Raw genomic sequence first — 15472 nt, 5'->3', positions numbered from 1 at the left:
TAGATGTGATTTTTAGAATAGAAGAGTGGAATTCTGAAATGTGGAAATTAGCTTTAAATGATAAAATGACATGTGATATTAAAATTAGAAGTGGTGTGTATAAAGAAGATATTTTCTGGAAGACTTGGAAACCATTTGTGGACTTTGCGCTTGGAACATTGGACGCTTCAGTACCTGTACCGAATTTTGGCAATCATGAGGATATATCCGAAGACCCAAATCTTCCTTTTATGTATAGCACAAGGGTGTAATAATGTATTTTTTTTTGTTTGTTTGTTGTAAAAAAAGTAATAAAAAAAATAAATAAATAAAAGCATTTTTTTACAAGCTCTTTGGCCGAAGAGGTTGTAGAAAAAATGCTTTTAAAAGTATAAAAAAAAAAGTTGCCCACTCCCACCTAGTCACATTACCCACCCCCAATCAAGCCACGCCCACAAAACCGGTAGCAACAAATTTTACATTTCACCCCTGGTTGATATCTCTCTCTCTCTCTCTCTCTCACACACACACACACACACACACAACTAGTTGATATATATGTAGCTAATCCTAGACTTACGACCACTATTGAGCCCAACATTTCTGTTGTTAAGTGAAACATGTATTGAGTTTTGCCGCCATTTCACAACTTTTCTTGCCACGGCTGTTAAAGCAATCGCTGCAGTTGATAAAAGTTAGTAACCCCCCCGTTGTTAAGTGAATCTAGTTTCCCCATTGACTTTGCTTCTCAGAAGGTCGCAAAAGGGGATCACGTGACCTTGGGACACAGCGACGGTCATAAATATGAACCAGTTGCCCAGCATCTGAATTTCGATCACACAATCACACAGGTCGTAACTGTGAAAAACGGTCCTCAGTCACCTTATCCTAGTGCTGTGCTACCTTTGGTCACTAAACGAACTGTTGTAAGTCAAGGACTACCTGTACATCAACTAAAAAGCGGCAGATATTTGAACCTGCCATCCCAGCCCATCTCTGCTCTAAGTGAATGGAAAATGCTTCTAAGCTGGTTGGCTTTCGTTTTAAGGCCACTACTCAGTGCCCAGATGATGTAAAATATTCTATTTTAACGGTTTGGGGCAAGGGTCTGCAACCTTAAACACTCAAAGAACCATTTGGACCCATTTCCCACAGAAAAAAAAACAACCACCGGGAGCCACAAAACCTGGAAGAGGGCGCGGCCAGCTCCTCATCACTCACTCCCACCCAGTCACATGAACCCCTAGCCATGCCTACCCAGCTGGGCATTAGGGCAGAGAACTGTTTGTTAAAAAACAGCGGGAACTACAAAACCCTTTTCTTTCTTTCTCTCTCTCCCCCTCTCTCTCTTCCCCTCTCTGTATCTCTCTCCCCCTCTCTCTGTATCACTGTATCTCTCTCCCCGTCTATCTTCCCCTCTCCCCTTCTCTATCTCTCTCTCCCCCTCTCTGTATTTGTGTCTCTCCCTCTCTTTTTATCTATGTTTCTCTCTCTCCACACTCTGTATCTCTCTCTCCCATCTCCCCCTCTCTCTCTTCCCCTCTTCCCCTCTCTCTCCCTGTCTCTCTCCCTCTCCCCCTTTTTACCTATGTTTCTCTCTCTCCCACCTCTATATCTCTCTCCCCCTATGTATCTCTCTCTCCCTCTCCCTATCTCCACCTCTCTGTATGTCTCTCTCCCTCTCTCCCTCTCTGTATCTCTCTACATTTCTTCTCCACCTCTCTCCCTCTCCCCTGTATCTCTCTCCTCCCCTCTGTCTCTCTCTCCCTCTCCCTCTCTCCCCCACTCTCTTTATCTCTCTATGTTTCTCTCTCTTCCCTCTCCCTCTCTATCTCCCCTCCCCTCTCTGTATTTGTCTCTCTCTCCCCCTCTCCCTCTCTCCCCTCCTCTCTCTGTAACTCTCGGATTTCCAAGGCCAGGGGAGGAGTAACTGGGAGGGGAGGGTGAGGGGCAGGGCCAACCAGTAATGGGACAGGGAACCACAGCAGACAGCCCAAAGAGCCACATGCGGCTCTGGAGCCACGGGTTGCTGACACCCGGTTTGTGGGCTGACCACCTAGGAAGAAAAAGACGGGGCCGCGTTTCGGTTTCAATGCATTTCCAGAAAATCGTACATTGGTTGCAAGTCACAAAGGAAAGCTGAAGGAATCGGTTCATGAAATGTTCGCCGTCCGGATCTACTGTCGGTAGATTCCCCCGAAAATCAAAATCCGTAGTGATGTAGTGTACTGGGAACAGTTGCTTACAAATTAACCATGGTGGGGAAAACCAAGGGATGAGTGGAAGAGTTATGGTGAAGGCTGGATTTTCCTGTTAGTTTCCACTGAGGTCAGCTCAGCTGAGGAGAGCTACATGGGCGAAGGGGCTGTGGGTCAGGCCACCCCATGAGGCCCTTAAAAAGTCATTGGTCATCTGAAGAAAACCCTGTTTGGAGAAAGGTTGTCCCATCCTCCTTCCGCTACGACATTTGTTCAGTAGGTCTCATCTGAATATCACCAATCTGGAAGACACAAAGGGAGTTTGGTCACCGTTGCCGGGTGAAATTGAGCGGGAAAATGTAAGCAGTCATTCAACTTACGACCCCAATGGAGCCCACAATCGAGGTGGCAGAGTGAGAAATTTGTTAAGTGAGTTTTACCCTGTTTTTTACGACTTCTCCCGCCACCTTCGTTACACGAATCACCGCCATTCTTAAATGAGTCCTACGGTTGTTAAGCGAATCTGGTTTCCCCATTGGGAAGGCCGCAAAAGGGGAATCACGTGATACCAAGATACTGGAACCGTCGTAAATGTGAGTCAGTTGCCGAGCATCCAAATGTTTGTGGTCAGCGCACAAACCGGGTGTCAGCAACCCGCAGCTCCAGAGCCGCATGTGGCTCTTTGGGCCCTCTGCTGTGGCTCCCTGTCCCATTACTGGCTGGCCCTACCTCTCACCCTCCCCTCCCAGTCACTCCCCCCCCGGCCTTGGAAATCCGAGACATACAGAGAGAGGAGTGGGGGGGGGAGAGAGAGAGACCATGGGGATGCTGCAATGATCATAAGTGTGAAAAATTGGTCAGGTCACTTTTTTCAGTGCCGTTGTAAACTTTGGTCGCTAAATGAACTGTTGTAAGTTCAGGACTAGCTGTAAAAAATTCCAAGGATCCCACAGAAGCGGTGGGGTCTCCTTTTTAGGGTTCTTTAACAAGGGAGTCCAGCCAGGGGTGGGATTGAAAAATTTCAGCAACCGGTTCGCTGCCCAGTTGCTGGATGGGCGTGGCTATGGGGGCGTGGCCTACTCAGCCTCCTCCACCACGGCAGGGGAGCAGTGTTTTCGCCCTCGCCAGGCTCCGGAGGTTTTCCTCGAGCCTTCAGGAGGGCAAAAACAGCCTCCCCTGTGCACCGGAGGCCCTCCGGAGACTGGAAACAGGCCCTTTTCTGGACTTCCGGTACATCTGTTTTTTGCCCTCCCAGAGCCTCCATGCACGCCCTCCAAAAAGGGCTGCGTGGAGACTCCTGGGAGGGGAGGGGTGGGTGGGTGGGGTCAGCCAGTCCTTGGAACAACTGGTTCGGTGAACCAGATTAAAATGAACATCCGGTTCGCCTGAACTGGTCCGAACCGGCTGAATCCCACCCCTGAGTCTCACTAAGCCTGTTTGGAGGCCTAAGGCAGGAATTCTGGGAGTTGAAGTCCTCAAGTCTTAAAGCTGCCAAGTTCAGGGAACCCTGACTGAAAGGATAGCGAGGGAGAGGAGAAAAGTATTCTGAAATATGCGGGTAGTCCTCATTTTATGACCAGTCATTTAGCGGCCGTTCAATGTTACAACTTACCTGAAAAAAGGGAGGTTTATAACATAGATCTGGTGTTCCTGGTCCAGCCATCACCCCACCCGCCCAGTCATATGATCCTACTTCGGGTGCTGAGCCTTTATCTCTGTTTGCAACATCTGATGGTCACATGATCACGTTTTACAATGGTTTTGTCAAAAACTAGCACTTCTACTTGTTGGCAAAACTGCATCATAGGGTTCCCTTAAGGACCACAGCATTCACATAATAACCACAGTGTCCGTACTACTATAGTTGCTTATTAACCGCTGCAAAACAGGTCATAAAATCAGGTCGGTTACAGGACTGACCCATTTTACAACTGTTATGACTTGGGACCGTAAGGGGCAGGCTCCATTACAGTCATAACTCGAAGACTATCTGTATGGAAGAATGGCATGCATCACGAACCAAAATGGCAATATATGCACGATGACTTCAGGCTCACGTTACACGCTTCCTGTCAGGCCTGGAAACCATCTTTTGCATTGGGCCTTCAGGCCTGCCACATTTCCTACTGTGGGACCCTGGGCGGGGGGATTGTATGGAGCAAGGGTGATATGTAGTCATAATAACATTCCTTTCTCAGGGCGTCAAGGACATCCTGCCCTGCATCCGGAGGGACTTGACTGGGAGGCATCTCCAGTTGGGACGGTGGATTGATTGGGCCATGTGGTGGACATGTGGGTACAGGGGAAGGGACTTAGATTTTCTTTTGGGTGGGGAAAGACTGGAAGCTTTCAGATTCGGGTTTTCCCAGATGTGCCAATATGACATCTCTCATAAAACTTTGAGGAACTTCGAGCCTTGGAGTCTTTTTTTGTTGGGGGTGTTACATGTTGCTATTTCTCCTCATCTACTTGAGGGGATAAGGCACATCCTTGTCTAACTCCTTTTGTTATGCTGAAGCCTTCTGTTGTTTCTCCATTTAATAGTATTTTTGCTTTCTGGTTTGAGTATATTGCTTTAATGGTTCTAATAAATTTCTCGCCAAAATTCATTGCTCCTAGTTGGTTAATTTTAAAAAATCCCAGTTTAAATTGTCAAATGCTTTTTGTGCATCAGGAAATATCAAAGCTGCCTGTTTCACTGGGTGTATTTCGTAATATTCTAGCGTATTCATTATTGTTCTTATATTATTCTTTATGTGTCTGGTAGGTAAGAATCCATTCTGGTCTGGTTGTTTGATTTTGTTTAGTATATGTTTCATCCTTTCTGCCATTTATTGTCACGAATATCTTACAGTCAGCATTCAGCAGCGAGATTGGCCTATAACTTTGGATTTTTTTTTTCTTTTCCACATTGTCTTTGGGAATTAAGGTTATCAGTGCCTCCATCCAAGATTTTGGTATCGTTGTTCCAGGGGTGGGTTCCACTTACCTTTACTACCGCTTCGCAACAGGATCGCATGCGCGCTCTTGCTTCACTCACGCACCCGCCAAGTTTCTGCACATTTGCAGATCGTTTACCGGTTCCACAGTAATGTGCCGTGTATCGTCATCTGCGCATGCCTCTCGCACATCGTGGATTTGGTTTGGGTGGTGGCAACGGCTACCAGCTCTGCTTGTCTGTTACAGCTGGGTGGTGTGGGGGGAGATGCGCGAGCTATTCTGGGATGAGGCTCTTTTGTTTGCGGTCGCACTATAGCGCCATTTAGTTTCACTTACGTAACTTGAACTAAACTTATGCGCTGACGATACAAATAGTATATTTTCAGAAATTTAAATTGTCACGGGAAATTTTATGAAAACCTAATGAAAATGTTTTTAAATAATGTTATGAAAATTTTTTAAAAAGTCAATTAAATTAAAAACAGTAAAGTGCTTCAGTATCGGACAAAACCCCTACCGCCCACCATGAAAGCTGGAACGCCCACTAGTGGGCGGTAGGGACCAGGTTAACTACCACTGCTCTAGTACTTCATTATATGTTTGCATATTAAATTCTCCAACGGTCTTTGTAAATTCTTTGTAAAATTCTGCTGGGGTTCCATCTGGACCTGATGTTTTATTGCTTTTTTGTTTTTGGATTGCCGTTTTTAATTCTAACATTGTTATTTTTCTGTCTAATGTTTCTTTTACGTTTTCCGGTAAGGTTGGGAGGTTTCTTTGCTGTAAGTATCTTTTAATGACGCCTAGACGTAATCTAGGCGTCCTTCTGGATGCACGGCTGTCGTTAGAAGAACATATGACAGCCGTCACCAGAGGAGTTTTTTATCAGGTTCGCCAGTTATGTCCCTTCTTGGACCGGGATTCCCTATGCACAGTCACTCACGCCCTCGTCACTTCCCGCCTGGATTACTGCAACGCTCTCTACATGAGGCTCCCCTTGAAGAGTGCCCGGAGGCTTCAACTGGTCCAGAATGCGGCTGCGCGGGTGATTGAGGGAGCGACTCGAAGCTCCCATATAACACCTATCCTGCGCAGGCTGCACTGGCTTCCGGTTGCCTTCCGGGTGTGCTTCAAGGTGTTGGTTATCACCTTTAAAGCGCTCCATGGCTTAGGACCGGGTTACTTACGGGACCGCCTGCTGCTACCGGTGGCCTCCCATTGACCAGTGCGCTCCCACAGAGAGGGTCTCCTCAGGGTGCCGTCGGCCAGACAATGTCGACTGGCGACCCCCAGGGGGAGGGCCTTCTCTGTGGGGGTTCCAGCTCTCTGGAAAGAGCTACCCTCAGGGATACGCCAACTCCCTGACCTCCGGGCCTTCCGGCGTGAGTTGAAAACTCTTTTATTTCATCATGCAGGACTGGCCTAATAGTTTTTTAATGGGGTTTTTTAATAGTTTTTAGAATTTTCAGCCTATTTAAATTAATCTTTTAAATTTGTTTTTAATTTTTATATTTGTTGTTCTGTAAACCGCCCTGAGTCCTTCGGGAGAAGGGCGGTATAGAAATTGAAATAATAAATAAATAAATAAATAAATAATGTCATCTTCTTCTATGTTCTCCCGACTATATAGGTTTTGATAATATCTTACTGCTATGTTTTCCTTTTCTTCCTCCAGAAGTCTGAACTTCAACTCCCAGAATTCTCTGCAATGGCCAGGCTGATTGGGAAACTCTAGGAGTTGAAGTCCATACTTCTGGAGGTATCCAGGCTACAGAAGACACACACCTAAAATGGCAGAAAACTTCTCAACAAAGTTCAACCAAGGTATTTTCTCAATACAGGTAGTTCTTGACTTACAACCACAATTGAGCCCAACTTTTTGTTAAGTGAGTTTTGTCCCATTTTACGACCTTTCTGGCCCCAGTTGTTAAGTGAATCCTCACAGTGTTAAGTTAGTGACATGGTCGTTAAGTGACTCGGGCTTGCTCGTTGACTTCGCCTGTCAGAAGGCCGTAAAAGCGGATCACATGATCCCGGCACACCGCAGCCGTCGTAACTATGAGTCAGTTGCCAAGTGTCTGTATTTCGATTGCATGACCCTCAGCATGATGCACAGCATGACGTCATTGCACGAGTGACGTCATAGCATCCTTAAGTTAGTGATTTCATAAAGTCAGAATATTTTTGCATCGCTTGTGGGAAAGTATGGGGATGCCATTTCCTCCCCCAGGGACCATCATGGAAATAATCTTCCCCCACCCCACCCATTTTCAAAAACTATTCAGAAACTCCACAGTCCTACCTGTACATGAGGTGGGGCGCTGAGAACATATATTACAGCGTTGGCCATATCTTCAGCTTTTAGACACTAGGAAAGAAACAGAATGCAGAAAAGGCTTAGGACCGGGCTACTTACGGGACCGTATACTGCCGTCTTCTATCTCCCAGCGTCCGGTGCGTTCCCACAGAGAGGGACTCCTCAGGGTGCCGTCAGCCAAACAATGTCGACTGGCGGCCCCCAGGGGGAGGGCCTTCTCTGTGGGGCTCACCTGTGGAACGAGCTTCCCCGGCCGACAACTACCTGACCTCGGGACCTTCGCATGAACTTAAAACTTATTTATTCCGTTTGGCTGGACTGGCTTGATTTTAAATTCTAAATTTTAAATTTTAATTGTGGGTTTTAAATTCTGTAATTTTTATGGGGTGTAAGGTTATTTTAAATTTTTTGGCTAATTTGAATCAGTTTTTTAAGGGTTGTTTTAATTATGGTGTATGTTTCTGTTTGTATTTTATTTGCCTGTTCACCGCCCTGAGTCCTTCGGGAGAAGGGCGGTATACAAATTAAAACATTATTATTATTATTATTATTATTATTATTATTATTATTATTATTATTATTATTATTATTATTATTATTATTATTATAATAATAATAAAAGAATAGAATATTGGAATTGGAAGGGACCTCGGAGGTCTTCTAGCCCAACCCCCTGCTCAGGTAGAACACCGTATCATTTCAGACAAATGGCTGTCCAGTCTCTTCTTAAAAATTTTCAGTGTTGGAGTATGTACAGCACAGTGGTGGGTTTCAAAAAATTTTTACTACCAGTTTTCTGGGTGTGGCTTGGTGGGCGTGGCATGGCTTGGTGGGCGTGGTATGGCTTGGTGGGCGTGGCAGGGGAAGGATACTGCAAAATCCCCATTTCCTCCCCATCAGCTGGGATTTGAGAAGCGGAGAATAGATAGGGGCGGGGCCAGTCAGAATTTTTACTCTCCGAACTACTCAAAATTTCTGCTACCGGTTCTCCAGAACTGGTCAGAACCTGCTAAAACCCACCTCTGGTATAGTAGTGGCCAAAATTGTGGAAACCTTTTGGGAAAAGTGTATTTTCTAAAACTAGCTAATAACACCACTTTTTTGGGGGGAGTAGTACCATAAAATTATGTATCAGTGGAAAGATGATTTAATCAAGAATGTAATGCAATAACTTTTATGAAGGATTTGCTATTAGAATAGCAGTTACAGTATAAAGAAGAAAAGTGAAACTCGCAGAAAAAACGAGATATACAAAAATGATCACCATAAAAAAAACGAGATATACAAAAATTATCCCCATGTCAGTTAATACTTAGTTGGATAACCTTTAGCATGAATTAGGGCCTTACAACGTCTTCCCATGGAGTGAACCAAGTTTTTGAGTTCCGCAGCTGGTATCATGTGAAACCAAGATTGAAGGATTGCTTCTATTAACTGGGTTTGATTGCTGGGTTGCTTCTGACTAATAAGTTTCTTTAGTCGGCGCCATAGATTTTCAATCGGGTTTAAGGTCTGGGCTATTCCCAGGCCATTCCAGCAGTGGAATAAGATTATCTTGAAACTCCAAAAAAAAAAAAAAAGTGGTGTTCTAAGCCATCAAACCTCAAAAATACACTTTCCCCAAAAGGTTTCCACAATTTTGGCCACTACTGTATGTATGTAACATAACATAACAACAGAGTTGGAAGGGACCTTGGAGGCCTTCTAGTCCAACCCCCTGCCCAGGCAGGAAACCCTACACCATCTCAGTCAGATGGTTATCCAACATTTTCTTAAAAATTTCCAGTGTTGGAGCATTCACAACTTCTGCAGGCAAGTCGTTCCACTTATTAATTGTTCTAACTGTCAGGAAATTTCTCCTTAGTTCTAAGTTGCTTCTTTCTTTGATCAGTTTCCACCCATTGCTTCTTGTTCTACCCTCAGGTGCTTTGGAGAACAGCCCAACTCCCTCTTCTTTGTGGCAACTACTATGTGTGAACAACTACCAGCAGAATTTGGAAATTCGGAATTCTCCATCACTCATCCTCCTGTTTCCTATTGCCAAGCCAAGATGTCAGAAGTCACTTCATTTTTGAAAGGTTGACCCTCATTTCTAGCTTGTCCATCAAGGACGTCTCACCAGCTCTTGCTTGTTGGTGGGTCCAAGCTGGTGGTCCTACAGAGCCAGCAATTCCCTGGCCCCAATGTTACTTAGAAAATTGATAAAAATCAAGCCAGGAACCTCCTCTGTCTGATACGCAGATGATTTCAAACACTAGTGTCATTGGTTGCCATTTTTTCCAAGATTAGCAACTTTTAAGATGTGTGGACTTCAACACCCAGAATTCCTCAGCCAGCAGGATTCTGGGAGCTGAAGTCCACATGGCTTAAAGCACACTGGTTCGGAGATTCTGGGAACGGAAGTCCACACATCTTCAAGGATGCCGGCTGAGGGATTCTGGGAATTGAAGTCCACACATCTTCAAGCACGCTAGCTGGGGTGGGGGGAGCGGTGTCTGAGAGTTGATATCTATACCTCTTAAAGCAGGGGTCTCCAACCTTGGTCCCTTTAAGACTTGTGGACTTCAACTCCCAGAGTTCCTCAGCCAGCTTTGCTGGCTGAGGGACTCTGGGAGTTGAAGTCCACAAGTCTTAAAGGGACCAAGGTTGGAGACCCCTGTCTTAAAGCATGCTGGCTGGGGGGTTCTGGGAGTTGATACCCATATCTTTTGAAGCATGCAGGTTGGGTTTCCCAAAGGTGCTTTTTCAGGAGGCAACTGGACTTTTCTTGTTCTTTCTTTGAAGTCATTTTGCTTCTCATCCAAGAAGCTTCCTCAGCTCTGACTGGATGGTGAGGTATGGAAGGTGTGGGAGCATGAACGGATTTCCAGAAAAAAAACCTGCAGACTACAGGAACCATTTGCATTACTCAGATGGCCCTGAGGACACCGATAAACTTCCAAGTGGCCTCAACGACCCTCTAAAAGGATGCAAATGACCAACTATCTGCAAGGAGTATAAAATCCTTCCATTCCCCACCATCCAGTCAGAGCTGAAGAAGCTTCTTAGATGAGAAGCGAAACGTCTTCAAGGAAAAAACAAGAAAAGTCCTGTTGCCTCCTGAAAAAGCACCTTTGGGAAAACCATGACCTGGATGACTGAGAATCTCCATAAATGTGCAGGCTGGGGGATTCTGGGAATTGAACTCCACACATCTTCAAGGCTGGCTGAGGGAATCTGGGAGTTATAGTTCACTCAACTTCAAGCACACTGGCTGAGGGAATCTGGGAGTTATAGTTCACTCAGCCTCAAGCACACTGGCTGAGGGAATCTGGGAGTTATAGTTCACTCAACTTTACACACACTGGCAGGAGGATTCTGGGAATTATAGTTCACTCAACTTTAAGCATACAGGCTGGGGGAATCTGGGAGTTATAGTTCACTCAATTTCAAGCACACTGGCAGGTGGATTCTGGGAGTTATAGTTCACTCAGCCTCAAGCACACTGGCTGGGGGATTCTGGGAGTTATAGTTCACTCAACTTCAAGCACACTGGCTGAGGGAATCTGGGAGTTATAGTTCACTCAGCCTCAAGCACACTGGCTGGGGGATTCTGGGAGTTATAGTTCACTCAACTTTAAGCACACTGGCAGGTGGATTCTGGGAGTTATAGTTCACTCAACTTTAAACACACTGACTGGGGGATTCTGGGAGTTATAGTTCATTCAACTTCAAGCACACTGGCAGGTGTATTCTGGGAGTTATAGTTCACTCAGCCTCAAGCACACTGGCTGGGGGATTCTGGGAGTTATAGTTCATTCAACTTCAAGCACACTGGCAGGTGTATTCTGGGAGTTATAGTTCACTCAGCCTCAAGCACACTGGCTGGGGGATTCTGGGAGTTATAGTTCACTCAACTTTAAGCACACTGGCAGGTGGATTCTGGGAGTTATAGTTCACTCATCTTTAAACACACTGACTGGGGGATTCTGGGAGTTATAGTTCATTCAACTTCAAGCACACTGGCAGGTGTATTCTGGGAGTTATAGTTCACTCAATTTTAAACACTGGGGGATTCTGGGAGTTATAGTTCACTCAACTTTAAGCACACTGGCTGGGGGATTCTGGGAGTCAAAGTCCACATAACTTAAAATCACCAGGCTTGTGAAAGATTGTACTGTACCATCTACCTTCCCGCTCACTCTACCAGCGTGATCTCACAGTTCAGAGTCCAAAATTACCTTAACATGCCCCAGAGTTCAGGAATTTGGAAACACGGTCAGCTTTCTATCCAGGGCTAGAGGTAAGGTGGAGTCAAGAAGTCTAGAAAGACCCACAATTCTAACCCCACATTACTCAGGATTCATCTCTGTTTGCCAAAATAGTCCAAAGATCTCTGCAGCTTAGCCAAGTTAGCAATAATGCTCAGCATTCATTCCGAGACAGAATGCTTAATGTTGTTAAAGGCATTAAAACTATACTTTTCCAAAGGGTTTTTTTTAACTTTCTGAAAATAATATTTGGTGATTTTTTTTTAATGGTTTCCTGCATTTAATTATTTTAACGTGGGTTGAGGGTGTATTTTATTTGTAAATCTATTTTGTAATAACTTTATCCTGCCAAGGTATTATGATAGGTAGAACAGAAATAATGTAAACAAACACATAATGCCTTGGTAAGGCCATACTTGAAATACTGCATTCAGTTTTGGTCACCAAGATGTAAAAAAGATGTAGAGACTCTAGAAAGAGTGCAGAGAAGAGCAACAAAGATGATTAAGGGACTGGAGGATAAAATATATGAAGAACGGTTGCAGGAACTGGGTAGGTCTCATTTGAGGAAAAGAAGGACTAGGGGAGACATGATAGCAGTCTTCCAATATCTCAGGGACTGCTCCAAAGAAGAGGGAGTCAAGCTATCCTCCAAACCATCAGAAGGCAGGAGAAGAAGCAACGGATGGAAACTAATCAAGGAGAGAAGCAACCTGGAACTAAGGAGAAATTTACTGACAGTAAGAACAATTAACCAGTGGAACAACTTGCCTCCAAAAGTTGTAAATTCTCCAACACTGGAAGTTTTTAAGAAGATGTTGGATAACCATTTGTCTGAAGTGGTGTAGGGTTTCCTGCCTAAGCAGGGGGTTGGATTAGAAGACCTCCAAGGTCCCTTCCAACTCTGTTATTCTATTATACAACCCCACATGTGTGACACACTTGCACATGTGAAAGAAAGACACGTATGTACCTGTGTATACATATCAGCCAGAAGCCGGTCACCAAAAAAAAGGAGGACAAAGCCCTAAATTTATATTAATTGAATGAATGACTTCTAACTAAGGGCCTATAAAATGGGTTGCAAAATTAATTGATTTCTACCGAAATTCTACCGAATTTACCAGCAGCAAAACTGAAGGCTTCTCCCCCACTCTGAAATTAATGATGAATGAAGCGGCTGCTCTTGCTAAGAATAGAAGTTGCTGAAAAGGAAGGAACAGGCAGGAAGGGCAAAGGTCTACTCAAGATTATGGATTTCTTGGCAGATTAGCTTGAAGTTAAGTCTTGGCTAACCCATTTATAAAATCAATCTCGTATCTGCATATGCCAATAATCTCTCTCATATACAAGTGTTTTCTCACACGGAAACAAAATGAGTAAGTACAGCGATAACCTCCTTCTAACAGCCAAAAGGATGAAGAAGAGTAGAGGGAAGAGAAGGAATGGGGAAGGCGAAAGAGGGGAGGGGGAGGGGGAGAAGAGAAGGAGGAGACGAGTGGTCCAGTGACTGGTGATATTACCTAGTTTGGGTAATGAAACATCTGCAAGAAAACAACCAAGCTCAGAGAGCACCAAGGACTCCTAATTTCAGATCTGAGCTATAAATATTTTCCTTTATTCAAAGGAAGAGAAAGAGAAGGTAGGGGAGAAAGGAGGAGGAGGAGAAGGAGGAAGAGGATGAGAAAGAAAGAAAGAAAGAAAGAAAGAAAGAAAGAAAGAAAGAAAGAAAGAAGGAAGGAAAGGGGAAAGAAGAAAGAAGGAAGGAAGGAAGGAAGGAAGGAAGGAAGGAAGGAAGGAAGGAAGGAAGGAAGGAAGGAAGGACAAAGGAAAGAAAAAAAGGAAGGAAGGAAAGAAGGAAGGAAGGAGGGAAGGAGGGAAGGAAGGAAGGAAGGAAGGAAGGAAGGAAGGAAAAAGGGAAGAAGAAAGAAAGAAAGAAAGAAAGAAAGAAAGAAGGAAGGAAGGAAGGAAGGAAAAGAAAGAAAGAAGGAAGGAAGGAAGGAAAAGAAAGAAAGAAGGAAGGAAGGAAGGAAGGAAGGAAGGAAGGAAGGAAGGAAGAACAAAGGAAAGAAAGAAAGGAAGGAAGGAAAGAAGGAAGGAAGGAAGGAAGGAAGGAAAAGGAAGAAGAAAGGAAGAAACAAAGGGAAAAAAAGAAAGAAAGAAAGAAAGAAAGAAAGAAAGAAAGAAAGAGAAAGAAAGAAAGAAAGAAAGAAAGAAAGAAAGAAAGAAGGAAGGAAAAGGAAGAAGGAAGGAAGGAAGAAGGAAGAAGGAAGGAAGGAAGAAGGAAGGAAGAACAAAGGAAAGAAAGAAAGAAGGAAGGAAGAAAAAGAAAGAAGGAAGGAAGGAAGAAGGAAGGAAGGAAGAAAAAGGAAGAAAGAAGAATGAAGAAAGGAAGGAAGCAAGAAAGAAAGAAGGAAGGAAGGAAGGAAAAGGGAAGAAGAAAGAAAGAAGGAAGGAAGGAAGGAAAAGGGAAGAAGAAAGAAAGAAGGAAGGAAGGAAGGAAGGAAGGAAGGAAGGAAGGAAGGAAGAACAAAGGGAAAGAAAGAAAGGAAGGAAGGAAAGAAGGAAGGAAGGAAGGAAGGAAGGAAAAAGGGAAGAAGAAAGAAAGAAAGAAAGAAAGAAAGAAAGAAAGAAAGAAAGAAAGAAAGAAAGAAAGAAAGAAAGAGAAAGACGGACGGAAGGAAGGAAGGAAGGAAGGAAGAAGAAGGAAGGAAAGAAGAAAGAAAGAAAGAAAGAAAGAAAGAGGAAGGAAGGAAGGAAGGAAGGAAGGAAGGAAGGAAGGAAGGAAGGAAGGAAGAAAAAGAAAGAAAAAAAGGGAAAGAAAGAAGAAAAAAGGAAAAGAGAGAAAAAAGGAAAAAGGAAAAGAAAGAAAGTGTAAAAGAAAGAAAGAAAAAAGAGAGGAGAAGGAGAAGGAGAAGGAGAAACGAAGAAAGAAGAAAGGAAAGACAGACAGGCTGCACTTGGAAGGCTATATATCCAGTTTGAGGCATCATCCATCCAAAGGGACAGAGGCAAACTGAAGACTGCCAAGATGCTGAGAAAGACCTATAGACAATGTGGGTAGGATTAGCCAGAGAAAAAATAACTAAGGTAGAAATAGTAGCAATGTTTCATGCAAACAAACAAACAAACAAAAAGGAATGGGCTTATGCACTGTTGCTCCCCCCTCCCCAGGACAGGAATAAATCCAAAGGGTTAAAACAAAGAAGGCAATTCAAGCTAAATCTTCAGAGCAGGGGTCTCCAACCGTGGTCCCTTTAAGACTTGTGGACTTCAACTCCCAGAGTTCCTCAGCCAGCTTTGCTGGCTGAGGGACTCTGGCAGTTGAAGTCCACAAGTCTTAAAGGGACCAAGGTTGGAGACCCCTGCTTCAGAGGGATCCTTTGACTCGACAAGCGGTCAGCCAATTTGCCGTATGAAATGGTTCTTTTCTTCTCCTTCCTTTGAGGTCTTCAAGCTGGGTGATCATCCAGGGGTCACCCAGGGGTCCCCCCAAACTTGGCAGCATTAAGACTTGTGGACTTCAACTCCCAGAATTCTCCAGCTGGCATAGCATATTTATAAATACATGACCGTTGCCAAAGATTCTGATCGCGTGGCCGTAGAGATGCGGTGACCGTCGTAAGTGTGAGGACAAGCCGTAAGTGCCTTTACTTCAGTGCCGTTATAGCTTTGAAGAGTCACCAAACCAGTAGTTGTAAGTCAAGGACAACCTATAATTATGTAAACCAGGGGTGAGATCCAGTAGGTTCTGATAGGTTCTGGAGAACCGATAGCAGAAATTTTGA

General features: G+C 44.3%; 1 protein-coding gene across 2 annotated transcripts in view; it reads right to left on the bottom strand.

The window, feature by feature from the left end:
• Positions 1-1836: 1836 nt before the first annotated feature.
• Positions 1837-15472, bottom strand: part of DHRS11 (dehydrogenase/reductase 11) — a 55150-nt gene continuing 41514 nt past the window's right edge. Inside the window, exons 6-7 of one of the 2 annotated variants that reach the window (XM_058164160.1) lie at positions 7420-7485; positions 1837-2479 (exon numbers count right to left, since the gene is read on the bottom strand). In XM_058164160.1, the coding sequence (XP_058020143.1) occupies positions 2438-2479; positions 7420-7485 (108 nt within the window). In that variant the 3' untranslated portion in view covers positions 1837-2437. The remainder of the gene's footprint in view (positions 2480-7419; positions 7486-15472) is intronic. The other variant, XM_058164159.1, reaches the window with a different exon arrangement.

Source organism: Ahaetulla prasina, chromosome 1 (assembly GCF_028640845.1).
Source record: "Ahaetulla prasina isolate Xishuangbanna chromosome 1, ASM2864084v1, whole genome shotgun sequence".
NCBI classification, from domain to species: domain Eukaryota; kingdom Metazoa; phylum Chordata; class Lepidosauria; order Squamata; family Colubridae; genus Ahaetulla; species Ahaetulla prasina.
The sequence above is the reverse complement of the archived record's forward strand: the minus strand, read 5'-3'. Positions and strand labels throughout refer to the sequence as shown.